The 23,034-nt window shown below is 40.1% G+C and overlaps 1 protein-coding gene across 7 annotated transcripts in view; it reads right to left on the reverse strand.

Moving 5' to 3' along the window:
• The window catches only part of sdccag8 (SHH signaling and ciliogenesis regulator sdccag8), a 355,401-nt gene that overhangs the window by 317,517 nt on the left and 14,850 nt on the right, over positions 1 to 23,034 (reverse strand). For all 7 annotated transcript variants that reach the window (XR_015758360.1, XR_015758359.1, XM_087991185.1 and 4 more), the window contains exons 4-6: positions 13,206 to 13,316; positions 3,071 to 3,196; positions 946 to 1,110 (exon numbers count right to left, since the gene is read on the reverse strand). Coding sequence is in view for 5 of the 7 variants with exons in the window: in XM_087991185.1 (XP_087847311.1) it covers positions 946 to 1,110; positions 3,071 to 3,196; positions 13,206 to 13,316 (402 nt within the window). In the remaining 2 variants the exon portion in view is untranslated. The remainder of the gene's footprint in view (positions 1 to 945; positions 1,111 to 3,070; positions 3,197 to 13,205; positions 13,317 to 23,034) is intronic.

Consider the following 23,034-nt stretch of genomic DNA (forward strand, 5'->3'; position numbering starts at 1 on the left):
CTACTCATGCTGAGTAGTTCCTCTTTTCCATATCAGATTTCCAATTATGCTTTTGTTAAATCTCCATGTAAAATCTCACTATGTCCAAGAATAACAAGTTAAACAATCAAATACATTCTACATAATATTTGGATATGGTTGTATGTGTTTATATTGTTAAATTTGTAAATGTAGAAGGTGAAACAAAAAGAAAATATGGAATGATGAGAATACTTATGTCAGCAATTGTAAAGACAGGAATACATGAAACAAAAGCAGTAGTAGGCAAGACAGTCCCTTGACCAAGCTCTTCATTCAATATTATGGTCGGCCATGGGTCTCAACACCACCTTCCTGTCAGACTGTATATCTTTTTGTGTTGTTAGAGTCCAATGTCTGTCAACCTAGCCTTGAATGTACTCAATAACTAAACGTCCACAACCCTTCTACACGGAAAATTCCAAAGATTCACCACAGTCTTGAATGAAGAAATTTCTCCTCAGCCTAGTGCTAAGTGGCTGACCTCGTATCCTGAAATTATGACCCTTAACTCAAGATTCCCTAGCAAATGGAGCAATGTCTCTGAATCTATCCTGTCAAAGACTCTTAGAATCATGTAATTTCCAATGAGATCACCTCCTTATAAACTTCAAAAAGTATAGTGTATTCTATTCAATGTTACTTTAGAGAACAAACTCAGATGTCTTCTCAGGACTCAACCTTTGTTGTAATAAGAGAAATGAAGTAAGGAGTTAATGGTTTGGGTATCTGACCCTAAATTAGAAAGATCTCCACTGATCCAATTTTGACAAACAGTTTACAGCTGAAAAATCTGTAACATCTTTTCTCCTTTCAGTTGCTCTCCATTATCTTCTGTCAGTTAGAGGGCAGTTGAACATTATTCGTTTTTAAATAGACTTTATACACACAGATGCATCGACAGATACCTATACACAATATACTCACCACTTCTAGCTGTAACTTTTTTATTTCTTCTGTAACAGTTTTGCTGTCTGGTTGTGTTGGAATACAAGATGACTGATTTTGGTCTTTGGCGAGTGAGACTGGTTCCAGCACTTTCAGTCTTTCGACGGCCTTTTGGTCCACCGAACAAGTTACTTGTGAATTTGGCTGGGAAAGATTGGGAAAACGTAGGAAATACTTAACATTTAAAGAAAATTTACATTGATATACATGTCAGGTTTAAATAGGCTTCAGGAAAGAAACTATGGCCTTGGAAAGAATACTGAGGAAGTTTTACCAGAATGGTACAAGGAATGAGGGACTTCAGTTGCATAGAGATGCTAGACAAGGTAGGAATTATCAGCAGAGACGATTCAACACTATGAAGAGTTTTGTTAGAATAAATAAGGAATGTTTCCACTGGCACGAACATTAGTAGCCAGGGGCACAGATTTAAAATAATTTGTAAAACAAACCAAAAAAAAAGTTTCATTTAAATAAACCTTATGATTTGGAATGCACTCACAGAGAAACTGGTAGAATTCAGATTTGTTAGCAATTTTCAAATTGGGAATTGGATAATTACTTGGGAAAGACCAATAAATTAGGGCTAATTGAACGGTTCTTTCAAAGTACCAGAACAGACATAAGGGGCATTTTGCCTCCTTCTGTGGCATATAACTTTATTTATTCTAAATGTGCCTTGGCATTTTAGAAGCACGAAGTAGGAACACAGCAGGCAAATGTATGGTAAAGGTCTCAGATATAATGAATCAATTCTTGAGAATTCCAAATGCATTTCAAATTAATTAGATCTTTTTAGAATATGCACACAATAAAATTTAGCCTCAAAAATAGTGAAGACTATGACGCTTGCATAAATATGAAGGTGAATACAAAAAAAGCAAACCAATCTAAATTTTAGTTTTAAGTACAAGGTCACTCAAAAACTTCAGAACACTTCATTAATTTACAGCTTATTTTCTCCATGAACCAAGCAACTCAGTGCAAGTGTGTCTGAAGAAGAATCTAGTCAGTCCCAATTGCTGCTCTATCCTATTATGCTATAAATTTATTTCCCTGGCTCTTGCAACATTCAACTTTTATACGCTCTTGAAAAAGAAGCCACTTACTTCTGCTTTTTCTTGATATTCTTGTATAAACTCAATAGTGTTACAGCACTCCCTACTGCTGTGTTTATATCTTTAAAATTACATCTGAGTCCATTTGCAAACACAATTTTGTTCTGTTGAAAATATTCTATTATGAACCGACCTATAATTGCATTCAGGATAAGGATATAGAAAATACATACACATACTGTTGTGATATTAAGATAGGCTAGATGTCTAGTCTAATTCTGCATGTAAATAATATTCTTTGCATCCTAGCATGGATACATTAACTCTCAGTTCCTCCTCACATTGATGGCTCAGACAAGTTACCTTCTAGTAAGGAGGTTTCAACTTTAGTACAGGCTTTTCAGTTTGATTTTTTTCTGATTCCAGAGATCGTAATTTATCATGCAAAATTGCTTTAAGTCCAGCACATGAACACCCAAATAACAAATGCAATAACTAACTGACAAAAATGACAGATTTAGAGCAGCCCACCTCAGGACTTGGAGTTCAGAAATTCCACCCGCCAACCCCAAAAAAACCCTTCTCTACCATATATACCAACTTCTTCCTAACTACAATCAGTTTTGAAGGGTCAATGATCCTGAAATGTTAACTCTGTTCTTTTCTCTACAGATGTTGCCTCACCTGCTGAGTTTTTCTAGCAATTTCTGATTTTGTTTTGGATTTCCAGCATCTGCAGCCCTTTGGGTTTTTTTGTTTAGCGCTCTCACATACAAGTGCGGACTTGGGATGTGTTTAAATGCAGTATTTTTTTGGAGTATAACATCATGGATGATTAGTGTCTTCATGCTACTATTTTCTATACACAGTGCATAAGCAACAAAATATTTCATTCTACTAATTTAGTGATGAAACTCCCATTTGCAGAATGAGTTTTCATGGATGACTAAGGAATTAGATAACTTCAGAAGCTAACTTTTTCTTAATGTACTAAACTTAAAAACATGTCATTAAATGTTTATACCTTATCAAGAAATTAGACTTACTGATAAAGGACAGACAGATGGTTCAGTCATAGTGGCCTGAACATTTCTTGATCTTAGTTGCTTGTGAAGTTTTTCATTCTCAATCACAACAATCTGCACCTGTTCTTTCACATTCAAGAGTTCCTCCTGAATTGATAAGTTACCAAAATGTGGTAAACAAAATTGTCAAATGTATTGAAAAACTTAGATAGGAACAATACAATGTTAAGTAATACTTACTTTCTTCTCACTCAACTATAAAATGATAACCCCTCATTACATTATACATAGAATCATTTGAACATTATTCAGTTAAAACTGTCGAGCTTGGAATCAAATGTGCCGTCATAAATAAACATAGTCTATTATTCAATTATCATACATCACTTGAATAGATAAAAACATAAAGTATGTCTTCACATCATTCAAAAATGTCCTAACGCAATCCACCTCACTACTTGCTTTACACATTGACACATTAACACTTCATCAGACAATTAAACCAATATGTAAAATGATTTTTCACGTACACAATTACCACATGATGAGATGAGTTATACAATTATTACACATTTGCTGTTCTAAAGTTCACACTTTATTATATCTTAATTTAACATGCAATAATCATAGAATCCCTACAGTGTGGAAGCAGGCCATTCAGCCCATCGAATCCACACCAACCATCCGAAGAGCATCCCACCCAAACTCAGCTCTCTAACTTATCTTTGTAAACTTGCATATTCCAAGTCATATTCCATTTAACCTGCACATCCCTGGACACTAGGGCAATTTAGCATAGCCAATCCACCTAACCTGCACATCTTTGGACTGAGAGAGGAAGCCCAAGCATCCAAAGGAAGCCAACACAGACACAGGAAGAACTTGCAAACTCCACACAGATAGCCACCTGAGGCTGGAATTGAACTCGGGTCCTTGGTACTGTAAGACAGTGGTGCTTATCACCGAGCCACCATGCCAATGTTTACATCTGCTTTTGACTACACTTTAAGAAATCAATTTATCAAGCTTAAATATGAGAAGACTATTTGTTTCTTGTATTTTATACACAAGTAAATATTTTCTTGCAGAAGCAAATCTATTTTAACACAAAAAATCTGAAAAAATGTTTGAAATAACTAAACTTTTAAGTCAGAAACCATGAACAATTCGCCATGCTGTTTTCATTTACAACCAACACACCAAGAATTATGAAGAATTATGAAGTTCCCAACACTTCTGAAATTTATGGTCTGACTGTTGTTCAAATCCCTCTTGCTTTGCAAATGTGGATGTTAACCTTCTATAGGCTCCGACCACCAGCATTTCATACTGTATAATTTAATATTATTCCTCAATTATTCATGGAAGATTCCAATCTGAAATTGTGGGCTTTAATATTGTCAATTTGTTAGTGATGTTTTGTAACATGGAGACTTCTTTAATTTCTCCCTTATTCTTTCAATTGGAGAAGAATTCTTAAAAGGTTTCAGTAAAGATGCTTCATTTCTCTGTCTTCGTGAGAGTTGTTTGATCCTGGAATGCAATGGGATTCATGTGGTAAGGATCTTTGCCAGCTATTTTCAGTTGAATGCATCAGATCTCATAGTTCCAATATCTTTTCTGTAGTTAACACCTTACTTTCATGCCTAGGTGTGATTGTGTCAGGTTCCTTTCCAAACCTTGTTTTCCATGATTAAACATTTGCTCATACTTTTTAAGTGGTTTGTGCTGAGCACTAGTCTATTAACTTAATGACGAGGAGGTGCCAGTGTTGGACTGGGGTGGACAAAGTCAGAAGTCACAGGACACCGGGTTATAGTCCGACAGGTTTATTTGAAATCACAAGCTTTTGGAGCACTACTCCTTTGTCAGGTGAAGTCTAGTGAAGTCTCAGGGGTCAGTGTTAGGACCCTTAACTTTCCTGTCAGATATTAATGACCCAGAACACTGTGTATAGGGTCATTAATATGTTTGAAAATACTTAGAAATCTTCACCTGACAAAGGAGCGGCATCTGAAAGCTTGTGATTTCAAATAAACTTGTTGGACTGTAACCTGGTGTCATGTACTTCTGATTACTAACTTAATAGCATGTGTTCATTGTCTCCATGTTTCCTTCTAGATATATCCTAATTTTGAAGTGGATCTTTCTGATTTTTTTCTCCAACAGAATACTTAATGATTGACTCATTATTCTTCGTGAATCTTTATTTTTGAACACTTTTAATATCTATGTGTTCTCGCTCGTTATTTATGTTTGTTTCTGCATCTGACCTATATTTCAAAACAGATATTATTACAGATGCACAACGAGTCTTCTGCAACTATTCTGTAATCTGATATATTAGGGCAAAGGTCCACATGACTTTTAAACTTTTAAACTAACAAGAAAAAAAAGAGTAATATTGTTCTTATATTTCTAATTTTGGTTGATAAATTCAATATTCCACACGACACTAAGGTTGGTGGAGTTGTGGATAGTAACGAAGGATGTTGTAGGTTACAGAGAGACAGAGATAAGCTGCAGAGCTGGGCTGAGAGGTGGCAAATGGAGTTTGATGCGGACAAGCGTGAGGTGATTCACTTTGGTCGGAGTAACCGGAAAGCAAAGTACTGGGCTAATGGTAAAATTCTTGGTAGTGTAGATGAGCAGAGATCTGTGTCCAGGTACACAGATCCTTGAAAGTTGCCACCCAGGTTGACAGGGTTGTTAAGAAGGCATACAATGTTTTAGCTTTTATTAATAGAGGGATCAAATTCCGGAAGCATGTGGTTATGCTACAGCTGTACAAAACTCTGGTGCGGCCGCACTTGGAATATTGTGTACAGTTCTGGTCACCACATTATAAGAAGAATGTGGAAGCTTTGGAAAGGGTGCAGAGGAGATTTATTAGAATGTTGCCTGGTATGGAGAGAAGGTCTTTTGAGGAAAGGCTGAGGGACTTGAGGCTGTTTTCATTGGAGCGAAGAAGGTCGAGAGGTGACTTAATAGAGACATACAAGATAATCAGAAGGTTAGATAGGGTGGACAGGGAGAGCCTCTTTCCAAGTATGGTGACGGCGAGCACGAGGGGGCATAGCTTTAAATTGAGGGACGATAAATATAGGACAGATGTCAGAGGTAGTTTCTTTACTCAGAGACTAGTAAGGGTATAGAATGCTTTGCCTGCAATGGTCGTAGATTTGCCAACTTTAAGTGCATTTAAGTCGTCATTGGACAAGCATATGGACGTACATGGAATAGTGTAGGTTAGATGGGCTTCAGATTGGTATAACTGGTCGGCGCAACATTGAGGGCCTGTACTGCGCTGTAATGTTCTATGTTCTATGATTTTTCAAATTATTGCAATAAGTCTCTGATGCGTACTTGGAAGTGTACATCAAGTATTAGAAGTGGTTTATGTATAAAGTTATGTGACTAATTTGAGTAATTTTTTTTTTAAAACATGAACACTTCTACAATTAGACTTTTTGAAAAATATTTCACACAATATCAAATTCAGTTCAATAATAACTTCTGAGCTCAATATTATTTGCAACCTTTTCATTTGGAAGATATTGGGCTCAGTTTTCTGCAGGATAGATAGATCTGTCCCTCCACACTTAAGGTTCAAAATTTCTTTCCAACAAAGTTTCCCAAAGGACAAGTTGAGGGAAACAGAGGGTGGAACTTTATACTGAGGAAATGATTCCACCTCTTCATGTGAAAGCTAAAGGCAACTCTGCCTCTTCTTGACTACCTTTCCATGAATATCTACTCCCTCCACTACTGACATTCAATAGCAGCAGTATGGATCACCTATAAGATGCACTGGAGAAGTCTACCAAGATTCCCTAGACAGCACATTCCAAACCCGCAAGCATTACCCTCTAGAAGGACTAAGGCAGCAGATACATAAGAAAACCATAACCTGCAAGTTCCTCTCCAAGCCACTCACCAAAGTCCTGGTATTCCCTCCTTAATAACATTATGGGTCTATCCATAGCACATGGACTTCAGCGGTTTAAGGAGGCAAGTAGCCACCACCTTCTCAAGGTCAATGGGGGATTAGCAACTAAATGCTGGCGAACAGCACAAGGTATAGGGTGCCATCGATTGCACACATGTTGCACTGAGAGGGTCATATCACAATGCTGCAGAATTCATCAAGAGGAAGAGGTTCCAATCCATCAATGTCCACATGATTGGTGATCACTGTTACCACTTCTCTGAAGTGCATGCTTGCTGTCCTGATAAGACTCCTATATCCTGATGCACTCTCATATATCTGGTATGCCAAATGTCCAAGACCTTTGAAAGGTTAATTGTTGTGGGACAAGTACTACCCGCTGCAACCCCATGGTTCATGATGCCATTGTGCAACCCCTGACTGATACAGAGTGAAAGTATAATGTCACCCTTGCTTCATCCAGGGCAGTGGTAGAGCAGATGATGAGGCTGCTGAAGATGTGGTTTCTGGACTTGAATCTGGGGCAGCCTCCAGTAGATTCTGCACATCATCATAGCATTCTCTGTCACATCTGGAGTAGGCAACAACAGTGAGCTGGATGCTGAGGAACTGCAAAAAGGAAGGAGGACAGGACATTGGGGAGAAAGAAGCACTCCTTTTGTGTGGCTCAGCTAAACTTCATTGGGTGCTACAAGCCAGGCAGAACCTGACTAAGACAAAGTTCCAGTCATCATTGGTCATTATATCAGCATTCAGTTACCATTGTGAGAGCAAACCAAAGCCCCTGTTGTTTTGTGTGTGTTTGGGGGTGAGATTCCAGGCATGTTGGAAGGATCTGATTGGAATGACCTTTCTCACTACCAAACTATCTATCCTTACTATCAAACCAGCAGACAAGGGAGGCGCGGAAGTAGTTTGGCGCACCGACCTCTACACCGCTGAGGCCAAACGCCAGCTCGCAGATACCTCCTCCTACTGCCCCCTTGACCATGACCCCACCCCCCACCACCAACCCATCATCTCCCAGACCGTCCATAACCTCATCACCTCGGGGGATCTCCCATCCACCGCCTCCAACCTCATAGTCCCACAACCCCGCACCTCCCGCTTCTACCTCCTGCCCAAAATCCACAAACCTGACTGCCCCAGCCGACCCATTGTCTCCGCCTGCTCCTGCCCCACCGAACTCATCTCCGCATACCTTGACACCGTCCTGTCCCCCTTAGTCCAAGAACTCCCCACCTACGTTCGGGACACCACCCATGCCCTCCACCTGCTCCATGATTTTCGCTTCCCCGGTCCCCAACGCCTTATTTTCACCATGGACTTCCAGTCCCTGTACACCTCCATCCCCCATCACGAAGGACTCAAAGCCCTCCGCTTCTTTCTTTCCCGCCGTACCGACCAGTACCCTTCCACAGACACCCTCCTTCGACTGACTGAACTGGTCCTCACCCTGAACAACTTCTCTTTCCAATCCTCCCACTTCCTCCAAACAAAAGGAGTAGCCATGGGCACCCGCATGGGCCCCAGCTATGCCTGCCTCTTCGTAGGATATGTGGAACAATCCATCTTCCGCAACTACACTGGCCCCACCCCCCACCTTTTCCTCCGCTACATCGATGACTGTATCGGCGCCGCCTTGTGCTCCCACGAGGAGGTTGAACAGTTCATCCACTTCACCAACACCTTCCACCCCGACCTCAAATTCACCTGGACAGTCTCAGATTCCTCCCTCCCCTTCCTCGACCTTTCTATTTCTATCTCAGGCGACCGAATCAACACGGACATCTACTACAAACCAACCGACTCCCACAGCTACCTGGACTACACCTCCTCCCATCTTGCCCCCTGTAAAAACGCCATCCCATTCTCCCAATTCCTTCGACTCCGCCGCATCTGCTCCCAGGAGGACCAGTTCCAAAAACGCACATCCCAGATGGCCTCCTTCTTCAAGGACCGCAATTTCCCCCCCCCGACGTGGTCGACGATGCCCTCCATCGCATCTCTTCCACTTCCCGATCCTCCGCCCTTGAACCCCGCCCCTCCAACCGCCACCAGGACAGAACCCCACTGATCCTCACCTACCACCCCACTAACCTCCATGTACAGCGCATCATCCGCCGCCATTTCCGCCACCTCCAAACGGACCCCACCACCAAGGATATATTTCCCTCCCCTCCCCTTTCAGCATTCCGTAAAGACCACTCCCTCCGTGACTCCCTCGTCAGATCCACACCCCCCACCAACCCAACCCCGCAGGGCCTTAAGTTTGTTATGTGCTGACCAGATGGATTGTGTTCGAGGTATTTATCTGCACGAACATCTCCACGTGGGTCAGGGACATGGCATGGTATAACTACTTGGAGCGTCCCATGGCAAGCCCCATACTTTGTAATACCGGGGAAGCTAAAACCTCAGCTTGTGGGCGATACTTAGTGTTTTTGTATTCTGGGTCCATGCACATCTTTAGGCTCAATCCTTTCTCCAAAGATCACCCCCTCATGCCAGAAATTAGTTTTGTGAACCTTTTCTAAACCACTTTGAATTTAAGTGCATCCTTCCTTAGGTAAGAGAATCAAAACTATAAGTAATACTCTTTATGCAGGCTCACCAATGCCCTGTACATTGCAGCTAGATTTCTCTAGTTTTATTCTACAAACCCTCCGCTCATCTCACTACAAAGATCAATCTAGGCATAAAACAAGGTAACAGGTATTCCAACTTTGTTTAGTATCATGCGACATGTACATCAGAAATCATTCTCTAAAATGGACTGATGCCAGAGGATTCAGAACTTGCATTCAGCAAATACCCATATCACCATATCATACTGTCCCAGGCAAACAAAAATATTTGTGCACATTTATCTTCATCACTGAACCATTACTAGAACCATTCTTGTAAATAACCTTTGCATTTTCTCCAAATCATACACACCTTTCATATAATGAGGTATTCACAACTGAGCCCCAGCTCCCTGATTTGACCAGATTAAGAGCCTAATTAGAGAACTCATGTTCTATGGGTTCCACTTGGCTAACATTGCCACAATCACTACAATGATTCTAGCTGAGGTCTAACAAATGTTTTATACAAGTTCAACCTCACCTCCTTGTTCCTGTACTCTGTGCCCCTATTGATAAAGCTGAAGTTACGGTGTATTTTACTACTATTCTTTCCACCAGTCCTGCTACATTCAATGATCTGCACACATATACTGACAGGTCGCTCTCTTCCTTCATCCACCACCTTCAAATTGTCCACCCCATGTTTTATACTGACTGTCAACATTCTTCCAAACAAAATGTATCACCTTTCACTTTTTTTTCCAATGAACCTCATCTGCCATGGCTATAATGAAGTCAGGAGCTGAGTGTCTGTGGCAGAATCCAAACTGAACATCATTGAGCAGATTATTGTAGTAGTTGTAACAAGGTCAGCCAGTGGACCTCATAGAACAGGAGTTCTCTAATTGGGCTCTTAATCTGGTCAATTCAGGGAGCTGTGGCTGACTGGAGTGTTAGAGGTTCTATTCACACTGAGAGCTGGCACTGAAGGAGCTAGATCAGTGCCAAGGATTCTCCACATGTAGATAAAGGTAAAGGGTCACTGGCCTCTGTGGAGTTATTTCAGTTATTACTGAACAAGTGCTTCTTGATAATGTTGACAACCCACTTTGCTGATGATTGAAATTGACTATGGAATGAACTGTCAGAGGATGTAGTAGGTGCAGGTACAGTTACAACATTTGGACAGATATATAGATTGGAAAAGTTTAGAGGGATATGGGCCAAACGCAGGCAAATGAGACATTTAATTTGGGAAACTGGTCAGCATGGACAAGTTGGACCGAAGCATCTGTTTCCATCTTGTATGACTATCCTCTCAACACCACATTGCTTCTCTGTCAGACTGAGAAAAGCCAGACCACCTTTTTCAGTGAAGCAGGACCTTTCTTCAATCATTTGACAGCTCTTGTGTTCTAATCACAGTAAGTTAAAACAGTAAATAATCCATGCTTCGTTACTAATTTAGTCTGAGTTATTTTTATACTCTCCATGTAATATGTAAGCAGATGAAAAGATTATTTTTGAATTGGTATACTAACACACACTTGATACAAAAGACACATCTAAATATGCAAACAGCAAGTCAGAGGCTCAGAAGAAAGGGACAGAATTACAAAATGGTCTAAACAGCCTTACTCGATGAATGGCATGCCATTGAAAATGCAATCTAGCTGATTGGATCTAAAATGTCTAAATGATCCCTCAAATAGACAGTATAGGTCGTTCTGCTACAACGCACGTTTTGTTAACGTGAATTTGCTGTAACGTGATTGACAAATTGGGGACACTGTTTCTAAATCACAAACTTTTGAAATGTGTATTGGTTATAACATGATTCCAGTCCCATTAGTTTAAATAGTGCTGCTATTGTGCAATTTTCTCACAACACGGGATTGCATGAGAACGGATCTACATTATAGCAGAAGTGACTGTACACCATTAAATATACAATATCACAGCAGTAATCAAGATGACTAAGGCACTGGAGTTGTACACACATAAATTGCTGAAACAAGAGAAATGCTGATTTTCAACTTTCATCTATATAGAAGACTCAGGTTATAGTGGTTTCTGTAGCAGAATATCTCATGTGTTGCATACTCTTTCAAATTAAACAAGTTAATTTGGAGATGTTCCCATTTTGAGCATATAATAAAAATGATTCTCAATGTTTTGCATTCACTTCTGAAGCAGGATCATAATTCATCTCAAAGAATACCTAACCAATTATTCAAGTTACTTTTTTGTGAATTGCAATAGGTACTGTGATCAGATTCTGCATCAGTAAATAATCACCTGGGGGGTGCAAGGGAGGTGAGCTCTCCAGAGCAGGCTGATAGAAAAAAAGATCACCAATTTTAGGCGACAATGGATGCCCCCAATATGTAAACATCTCTCCACCCTTCAGGCACTCTGCCTGTATTCCTGATGAAGGACTTTTGCCCGAAACGTCGATTTTACTGCTCCTCGGATGCTGCCTGAACTGCTGTGCTTTTCCAGCACCACTCTAATCTAAACCCCAATATGTAAAAAGCTTCACTCCAAAGTAAAACCTTCCTTCTTAATACTTTGTTATGGAGCAGGCCAGACCCCCTCAAAACATTTCAAGAAGTAGCCAAGACCCAAACTTTGCTAGTTGTTTTAAGCAGGTGTGTAGTGGATATTCCAGAAGTGATGCAGCTGGCCCAACCACTTAGTTTTAAATAAAACAGAATTCATTTGCAAGAGAACTGAATGAAACACAAACAAAAGATAAGAGAATATAGAATAACTTAATCTATCCAAAAACCCAACAGATTATCCCAACTTCATGATGCTGTTCCAAATTCCTGCAACAATCCCCATAAACACCCCTTGGCAAAATATCAAACACATGATCTTAAAGGAGCGATATCAGAGAGAGAGAGAGAGAGAAAGAGAGAGAGAGAGAGATGGCAGAGGGATTCAGCATGGAACATCTTCTTCCATGTAACTGTTTCTTTGACCAGCAGCCTCAAAACTGACTGACTGCTTGCTCTGAACGTCCAGACTGCTAAATCCCAAACCAAACCAGAGAAAAGCTGAGCTGGGAGAACTGACCACTCCCCTTTCATTGCACAAGGATTTTTTTTAAACTTAAAAACTTCAAGTGGATCAACCCAGGCATTTCGGAACATGTGCCTTTACCACCTCCTGAGAAAAAAAAACCAAGGGCAACATAACCTTGTTAAAGGAGCAGCATCATCACAACTTCAAAAAACAAAATACAGCTCTCTTCCACCCACCTGCCCAGCTCAGGTTGGACTTGAACCCAGGCCTTTTGGTCCAGAGGTAGGGATATATTACTGCACCTCTGGTCTGCTTTCTTCTTTTTCCCCAAATTGCTGTGGTTATATTTTATTTATTTTGTGAGACACGGAAATGTAGACAGCACTGTGAATTAATTTTATTATTGTATATGTTTTTTCCACCAGGAAAGCACTCATGTCGCCAATTGAATACTTGCAAGCGAAGACTGATAAGTGCAATGTTGAAGTAAGAGGTAACTATGAACCTTTACTTTATGATCCACATGCTAACATTTGCCAAGTTAAGTCCTTTCAACAACCTGTTCAAAGTACAACTCATCTGAAAAATAAGTATGCAAGCAACTAACCTTGAAAAGCTTGACTTCTGCCTCCAAATGTTGGATATATTCTGACTGGTCATTGATAATAGGTACAAGATCATCAATAGATGGGGAACAATCCAAATCATTTCTTGTTCTCTGCACATGAAAAGAAAAGATCAAGTCTTAATAAATATATACTTACGATCCACTGTATGCCATGATTTGAAGAAGTTATTTTCTCAATTTCTTTCGGACCTGTTGCAGCCAAAGAATTCACCAATTGAAGTTTAATTTTAATTTGCTGTAAATACACCCCCTTTTCAAAGTTATAATAAAAAGGTACAAAATAACTTTTGTTGTAACAATACATCACTTAGAAAGGAATATTACTTTAGCATTCTGAACTGCTAAGTTCAGTGAAGAGTTTCCAATCTAGAAGCGATTAATTATCCTGATCATTCTCATCTTATCTATACTCTCTAGGAACTCAAGTAAGTTCCAATGTCTCATTAAAGGCAGTCACATTTAGCAGGTAAGCAGGTCATTGCCTTCAACATAGAAAGCAAAGTAAAAATTTAAGTATTTTAGTGAGGTATTAACTGTGGCATATATTTATCTTTAATTATAGTAGTCATGTACACTCCCATTAAATTTCAGCATTTTTATACCAACTTTTATGCACTCAGAGTTAAAACCATAAGATATATCGAGTAGAAGTAGGCCCCAAAAATAAGCTGGGGAATCAATGGCCTAATGGTATTATTGTTAGCCTATCAATCCACATAATCAGGTAATATTCTGGGGACCTGGGCTCAAATCTTGCCATGGCAGATGGTAGAACTTGAATTCAATAAAAATCTGGAATTAAGAATCTAATAATGAGCATGAACCTATTGACAATCATGAGGGAAAAAAAACACTGGTTCACAAATGCCATTTTGGGAAGGTATTACCTGGTCTAGCCTACACTCGACTCCAGGCTTACAGCAATGTGGTTGACTTTTGCCTCTGGGCAATTAGGAATGGGTTATCCTAACTTGCCAAGTCCATGTCACCCACATCCGATGAATGAATAAAAAAATTCAGCCCATCAAGTCTGCTCCATCATTCAGTGTGATCAAGGCTGATCTAATAACTCCATACTCCAGCCTTTTCCCCACAACCCTTGATTCAGTTATTGACTAAAAATGTCTATCTCAGCCTTCAATATACTCATGACCCAGCCTCAACAGCCCTCTCTGGTAAATTATTCCACAGATTCACTACCTTCAGAAAAGAAAGTTCCTCCCCATCTCTGTGTGAAATGTGTGACCCTCATTCTGAAATTATGCCCTCTGCTCCTTGACTCTTGCACAAGGAGAAACAATCTTTCTGCATCTATTCTCTCAAGTCCCCTAATAATCTTGTATATTTTAATAAGGTTGCCACTTATTATTCTAAATTCCAATTACTGTAGATGCTGGAATGTGTACTGAAAACAAAAACTGCTGGAGATCACAGCTCTGATGAAAAGTCATCTAAACTCAAAAAGTTAGCTTGCCTTTTCTCCATGGATGTGCTTGATCTGCTGTGATTGGCAGCATTTTTTATTCTCAGTATAAATTCCAATGAGTACAGGAACAACCTACTTAACCTCCCCTCAAAAGACGTGCTGCTGTACTCAATATCAACCTAGTGGACTTCCAGTGCACTGCCTCCTCTACCGATGTATCTTCCCTTTGATAATGGGCTCAAAGTTGTTCACAGTAGTCCAGTGGTCTGACGAGTGCCTTGTATAGTATTAAGCAAAATTTGAAACAAAGGCCAACATTCTGTTCCATTTTCCTATTACTCACTGAACCTGTATGCTAGCTTCCAGTGATTCACAAGATTTCCATATTCCACTATTCTGTAGCTTTCTGCAATCTTTCTCCATTTAAATAATATTCAGCTCCCTTATTTTACAAAAGTGCAATGCCACATATTTCCACACATTTTGTTTCATCTGCCAAGTTTATGCCCACTTGCTTCATCTATCTGTATGAAGATCCCTCCTTCTCAACCTCTTCCCTCACCTGAGACATGAGACTCTCAGGTTAAACTACCACCAGTCATCTATCTCTATTATATTCCTCTGCAAACTCTGTGTCATCGTCTCCACTTGCCTTCTTAAATATTACTGTGTCATTCACAAACTTGGCGACAGTAAATTCATTTTCCTCATCCAAATCATTAATATATATTGTAAATAATTGTGGCTCCAGCATTAATCCATGTGACATTCCAGGAGTTACAAGTTGTCACCTTGAAAATTGCCCCTAATCCCAACTGTCAGTTTTCAGTTGATTAGCTGATCTTCTATCCATGATAATGTACTACCTCCAACAATATGGGTCTTATCTTATTAAGTAGGACAAAGTGAGGGCTGCAGATGCTGGAGAGTCAGACTTGAAAAGTGGGGTGCTGGAAAAGTACAGCAGGTCAGGCAATATCCAAGAAGCAGGAAAGTTGATGTTTCATAAGCCCCTCATCAGAAATGTGGAAGGGGAAGGGGCTGAGAGATAAATGGGGGTGAGGGGTGGAGCTGGTGAAGGAGGAGGGGGGAGGTAGCTGGAAAGGCAATAGGTAGATATAGGTGGGGGATAATTATGATAGGTCAGTGGGGAGGGTGGAGTGGATAGGCGGGAAGGAAGATGGACAGGTTGGACTTGGATCTGGGATGAGATCTTATCAAGTTGCCTAACATATGGCACATTGTCAAATGCCTTCTGAAAATCCAAATGCTTCCCCTTTATTTATCCTTTTATTAAAAGAATTTCAGTAAGTTTGTCATGTACCATTTTCCCTGCATGAAGCCATGTTGACTCTGTTTAACCATATTAAGTATTTCTAAACATTCTATGGTTATATCCTTTATAATAGACAAACATTTTCCCAATAACAGACATTAAGATAGATGGCCTATAGTTGGTAAAGGCTCTTCATTCTATAAGAATTAAAGTTTTACCAAACAACTGCTACATTTTCAGAAAACAAGCTATATAGAAATTTAAACACTTAAGAGCAGCTATGGTAACCAAAATAACCTGGCAGCAATGGCATTGCAAAACAACAGGTAGGCCCCCCATTCTTTAGTGATGGACTATAGTGGAAGGATGGGCAGCTCAACATTCCAGGGTATAGAAATTTCAGGCTTGATAGGGGGAATCTGAGAGAGATGGGAACATTGCATTATGATAAAGGACATCATCATGGCAGTAATGAGGGAGGATGTCTTAGAAGGCTCTTCAGATGAGGCCATCTGAGTACAGCTTAGAAATAAAAAAAGCAATGACTTTACTGGGATTATATTACAGCCCTCCCAACAGTCAAAAGGGAAGTGGAAGAGGAAACATGTAAGAAAATCACAGAAAGGTGCGAGAGGAATAGGATTATAGTAGTAGTGGGTTTCAATTATGCTAACATTAACTGGATTGCCTCAGTGTGAAAGGATTTGATGGGAAGGAATTTTTAAAATACATCCAGGGGAGCTTTTTGTGCCAATACTTAGATAGCCCTACTAGAGATGGGGCAGTGCAAGAACTAATCCGAGGGAACGAAGCCGGTCAAGTGGGTGAACATTTTTGGGATAGTGATAATAACTCTGCAAGTTTCAAAGTCATTCTGGCAAAGGATAAGGATAGTGTAGAAATCAAGTGTCTAAATTGGGGGAGGGCCAATTTCAATATCATTAGACAAGAAGTGGCAAACATAGACTGGGAGCAACTATTTACAGGCAAGTCTATATTCGGAAAGTGCGAGTCTTTAAAAGTAGTATATTGAAGGTTCATGGCCAGTTTGCTCCCCTAAGAGTGAAGAGCAAGGGCAGAAAGTCCAGGAAATGCTGAATGTCAAGGAACACAGAGTATGATCAAGAAAAAAGGAAGCATATGTAAAGTACAGAGCATTTGAGTCCATTCAGGAGTACAGAGAGAGTAGGGAGTACTCAAAAAATAAATTAGGAGGGCGAAAATGGGCCACAAAATATCCTTGGCCAACAGGATTAAGGGAAACTCCAAGGTGTTTGAGTATATTAAGATCAAAAGGATTGCTGGAAAAGAGAGGGGCTTATTAGAGACCAGAGGGACAATCTGTGCTTGGAACCAGAGGATGATGGTGAGATCTAAAATTAATATTTCTCATCTGTACTGATAAAGGAGAAAGGCAGTGTAGCTAGAGATTTCATTTGGGATGGTGAGGTTCTAGAGCATATTAAGATTAATAAGGGGGAGGAGTATTAGATGTTTTAGTAGCATTTAGATGCATAAATTCTCAGAGCATAACAAAATGAAGCCAGGCTTGCATGGGAGGTAAGGGAGAAGATTGTTGGAGCCCTGAAAAAGATACTTAATTTTTCACTGGCCGCAGGTGAAGTGCCAAATGACTGACTGAACACCGTGGGGTGGCATGGTGGCTCAGTGGTTAGCACTGCTGCCTCACAGTGCCAGGGACCCAGGTTTGATTCCCGCCTCGAGCAACTGTCTGTGTGGTGTTTGCACATTCTCCCCGTATCTGCGTGGGCTTCCTCCAGGTGCTCTGGTTTCTTCCCATAATCCAAAGATGGGAAAGATGTGCTGGCCAGGTGAATTGATCATGCTAATTTGCCCATAATGTTAGGTGCATTAGTCAGAGATAAATACAGGGTAGGGGAATGAGTCTGGATGGGTTACCCTTTGGAGGGTAAGTGTGGACTCGTTGGGCCAAAGGGCCTGTTTCCATACTGTAGGGAATCTAATCTAATATGGTTTCACTGTTCAAGAAAGGCAGCAGGGATAAGTCAGGTAATTACAGACCAGTTAGTCTGACATCGTGCTAGGGAGATTATTGGAAAAATATTCTGAAGGACAGAATTAATCAACAGTTAGACAACAGGGACTGAACAGGGATAGTTAGCACAGATTTGTTAGAGGAAGATCCTGTCTGCTTAATTTGAGTTTTTTTGAAAATGTGACTAAATATACCAGTGGAAATCTGGACTCGTTGCCTACAAAAGGTGTAGGAGGCAGAAACCCTCATAACATGTAAGAAGTATTTACATGTATATTTACAGTGCCAAGACATAAAAGGCTATGGTCGAGAGTGTGATGCTGGAAAAGCACAGCAGGTCTGGCAGCATTTGAGGAGGAGAATCAATATTTCTGGCATAAGCCCTTCATTAGGAATCCTGAGAAACCATCAATTCTCCTGCTCCTCGGATGCTGCCTGATCTGCTGTGCTTTTCCAGCATCACACTTTCAACTCTGATCTCCAGCATCCACAGTCCTCACTTTCTCCCATAAAAGGTGATGGGCCAAGTACTGGAAATGGGATTAAAATAATTAGGTGATTGTTTTTGACTGGTGTAGATTCGATAGGCAAAAGGGTCTTTTCCTGTGCTATAGACTACTATTGATGAGGTTTATATGGACTTCAGTAAGACCTTTAAGGTTCCACACGGAAGGCTGGTCCAAAAAGTAAGCACCCATGAGATCCAAAGTCAAGTTTACAAATGTGTCCAAAATTGGCTTATAAATAGAAGATAAGGGGAGATAGAGTCATAGAATGTATAGCATGGAAGCAGACCCTTCCGTCCAACTCGTCCATGCTGACCAGATATCCCAACACAATCTAGTCTCACCTGCTAGCATCTGGCCCATATCCCTCCAAACCCTCCCTATTCATATACCCATCCAGATGCCTGTGATTCGAAGTCTGTGCAAAAGGTGTATCACAGGGATCAGTACTGTGATCCTTGCTATTTCATATGTACATTTTTCCTGCAACATTCCCATCCAAGTCTTTAATCAGTAAGCTTGCATATGAAACGAAAATTGGGGTTTTTGTTGATAAGGAGGAGATTGGGCTTGTGCTCCACTTTGATACTGATCAGGTGGTAAATTGGGGAGAGCAATGGCAGATGGAATTTAATTCTGATAATTAATGCAGTGATATATTTTGGGAGGTCTAATAAGGAAAGTATATACACAATGAATGGTAGCTCGCTAGGCAGTACTGAAGAACAAAGGGGCCTGGGTATACAAGTCCGCAAATATCTGAAGACATCAGCACAGGTGGTCAAGATGGTGAAAATAATATATGAGATACATGCATTCAATAGCAGGGGTGTAGAATATATAGGAGCAAACAACTTTATAGAGCATTGGTTAGGCCACAGATGGAATACTGTGTGATGTTCTAGTGGCCACAATAGTGGAAGGACGTGATTGCATTGGGGATGTTGCAAAGGAGATTCACCAAGCTTTGCACCTTGGATGCAAAGTCTCCATTATGAGGACAGACTAGATAAGCTGGATTTGTTTTCCACATAGCAGAGGAGATGGAGGGGATATCTGATTGTGGTATTATAATATCATGAGAGGCATAGATAGAGTCATAGAGATGTACAGCACAGAAACAGACCCTTGGTCCAACTCGTCCATGCAAACCAGATATCATAACCTAATCTAGTCCCATTTGCCAGCACTTTTCCCATATCCTTCTAAGCCCTTCCTATTCATATACCCATCCAGATGCCTTTTAAAAGTTGTAACCGTACCAGCCTCCACCACTTCCTCTAGCAGCTCATTTCATACTTGCACCACCCTCGGCGTGAAGAGGTTGTTCCTTAGGCCCCTTTTAAATTTTTCCCCCCTCACTCTAAACCTATGCCTTTTAGTTCTGGATTCCCCCACCCCATGGAAAAGACCTTGTCTACTTATCCTATCCATGCCCCTCCTGATTTTATAAACCTCAATAAGATCACCCATCAGCCACCGATGCTCCAGGAAAAACAACCCTAGCCTATTGTTCAAATCCTCCAAACCTGGCAACATTCTTGTAAAAATAAGATAGATTGTGAGAAACTTTTCCTTGGCAGACAAGTCTAAGACTAGAGGACTTAAGTTTAAGGTGAAGAATGGTTTCAAGGGGAGCAGAGGAAAAATAGTTTCACCCAGTGGGTGATAGAAATATGGAACCTGCTGCCTGACAGAGAGTTCAAGGCGATATTTGATATTTAAGATGCACCTGGATCAGCACCAAAAATGTCAGGGCATAGTAAGTTATGGACCAAGTGCAGATAACTGGGATTAATGTAGTTTGGTGTTTGTTGGCTAGCATAGACATGGTGGGCCAAAGGACCTACTTCTGTGCTGAATGGCTCTATCAGATTATGACTGACACAAACTCTGGCACATTTTAAAAAAATTCATCCATGGGATGTGGGCATTGCTGGCTGGTCAAACATTTATTTCCTATTCCTAGTTATCCTTGAGAAGCTGGTGGTGAGCTGCCTTCTTGAACCACTGCAAGTCTTTTGGTGTAGGTCGACCCACAATGCCACTGGGGAAGAAATTCTATGATTTTGACCTAATGACACTGAAGGATGAATGATATATTTGCAAGTCAGAATGGTGAGTGCCTTGGAGGGGAACTTGCAGGTGGTGGCTTCCATGTATCTGTGGTTGTGGTCTTTTTAGATGGTAGTGGGTTTGGAAGGTGTTGTGGATAAATCATCACGCGTTTCCTTTAATTTTGCGACTTATTATCAAATCTCAGTTGATCAGAACTGAAATAATGATTTAAACTTTATTGAATGTAGCAACCAAAATAAGACCTCTAAACTAGGAAAGTAAAGCCTCACCACTCAACTTGGCTTTTATCTGATTTAGGATGGAATTTAGCCAAGATTCCACCAAATGTCTGTCTCTGGAAGTATCCAGGGTTTGACCCTTGTGGAGTGTTGTTCTTCAAAGTTCTGCTACACTGGTTTGTTCTGGTGGTGGGGAAATTGTAGCAGTACATCTGTAGATAGCACACACAGCGGATGCTGAGCATTGGTAGAGAGAGCGAATGTTTGTGAACATGATGCCATTCAAGTGGACAGCTTTGTCCTAGCGATATCCAGCTTCTAAAGCATTATTGGAACTGCACCCATTCAGGCAAGTGGAGAGTATTCCATCACATTCTTAACATGTGCTTTGTGGAGAGGGTTTGGGGAATCAGAAGGGGAGGTATTAGCTGTAGGATTCCTATCTACCGTCCTGCTGTTGCTTATTATTCCAGGATTTTTATTGATGACAGGGAGCCATATTTTGCCATTTCACACACTTTTCACAAAGAAGCAACAAATTTTAACAAAAACTAATATACACTTTGCAGTTCAGTAGTAGTCTCATAGTGGTGACTTGACAAATACCACTGGGATTAAAAATGATTATAGGTAATGCCTTCTGTATTAATGCTACAATAAACAAATACTAAGAATCAAGCAACATGCTGCCCACCAGAAAGGTCAGAAGTAAAAAGATGACTGCAGAAAAAACTAAAGTTAAAAATGTGAACTAATGGCTTATAATCACAAGTCTAGTTAAATATCAGTGATCTCTTAGATATCGCAGGGCGCTTGAACAATTGGGTAATGGTGTGATTAGACATTCACGGCTGGATTTGTTTTATTTCAGATAAATGTTTCGTCCTCTTTTAATCACAACAAATAACATTCCAACAGTAAATCAATACTATGGCTAACCACATGGGGGAGCCCCTCAGCAATACTAAACCTAACCATACAATAGAAAAGTGCTAACATAATTATACACATTTGAAAATAAGCATAAATATTTTGCTACTACATTTAAACTGTAATAATGTAACAAACAACTATATTAATATATTAACCTCTGCGATATTTAAAGTGCATAAACCTTTGCAATTGCTGATTGTATTGATGGTTAAAGTGTGTCTAAGTGAGAATTTCATTAATCTGACGACAGGTTTCCACCTGCCCAAATTCTATTGAATTGTAAATCTATGCAGAAGTAATGATAATGTGTTAAACATTTTTAAGTGAATGTATAAATATTTATTGAAGAGATTTATAGATTTAGTTTACACAAATAATTCAATGCAATTGATATTTGAGAAAGATGGTTACTGGTTTGGTTAATTATCAAAACATGAGAACTAGGAGCAGGGATAGGCAATTCAACCCCTCTGCCCTTTAATATGATCTTGACTGATGGCTAAATCATTTTTACATAAAAAGTATAAAACCACTATGTCTGGAATGCAACTGGTCATAAACCAAAATGGAAAAAAAGGTCATCAGTACAAGAAACTCCTCTTAGCTTGGACTTGTCAGCATGGACTTGTCTGCAGTACAACAATCATTTGACTAACTGACAACTAACAATATTCACATTGTTGATAATACAAGTTACAGAAATGCAAAGATATAATGTATAAGATAAAATATTGGTTGTAATACATAGGAGGTGAGTGCTATCAACTGACACTCACAACCAATTTTAAAGAGTACAGCAGTTCAGGCAGCATCCAAGGAGCTTCGAAATCGACGTTTCGGGCAAAAGCCCTTCATCAGGCAACACCAGCCCAAGCCAGAATCCTGCTCTAGGCTACACTAGCCCATGCCATGCCAGGGGCCTACTTGACAAGGAAGTGAGAGTCCTACTTCAGGCTTTCCAAGCCAGCTGACTCTGTCGCCATGCTGCCTCTGAAGACCCATCACCCTGGAGCCCATCAAAGCCACCTTTCTACCGAAGAGTTCTCTTTACCAGGTAGGTTTGAGTGAAAACTAAATTAAACAGAGAAAAGAAGGGGGAGAAAAGGAAAAAGAAAAAGACAAAAGCAGACGAAGAGGATAAGCGTGAACACAGAGGCATAGATATTGCCTATTCCACTACCATTTTGAATATTTTAATTTCACTTTGTTGTGATATCAAATGTTAGCAAATCTCATTTGGTCTTGCTTGCTATTCCTATTCTGTAACAGTTGCTTATTTTCTTCTTATTCTCTTCACTTAAAAGGACTCAAGTCATCTAGGATATTTCAGACTATGAACCTCACTACAATCAT

This window comes from Chiloscyllium plagiosum, unplaced genomic scaffold, assembly GCF_037043375.1.
Source record: "Chiloscyllium plagiosum isolate Xiang-an unplaced genomic scaffold, Cpla_swu_hap1 HiC_scaffold_10, whole genome shotgun sequence".
Classification (NCBI taxonomy): domain Eukaryota; kingdom Metazoa; phylum Chordata; class Chondrichthyes; order Orectolobiformes; family Hemiscylliidae; genus Chiloscyllium; species Chiloscyllium plagiosum.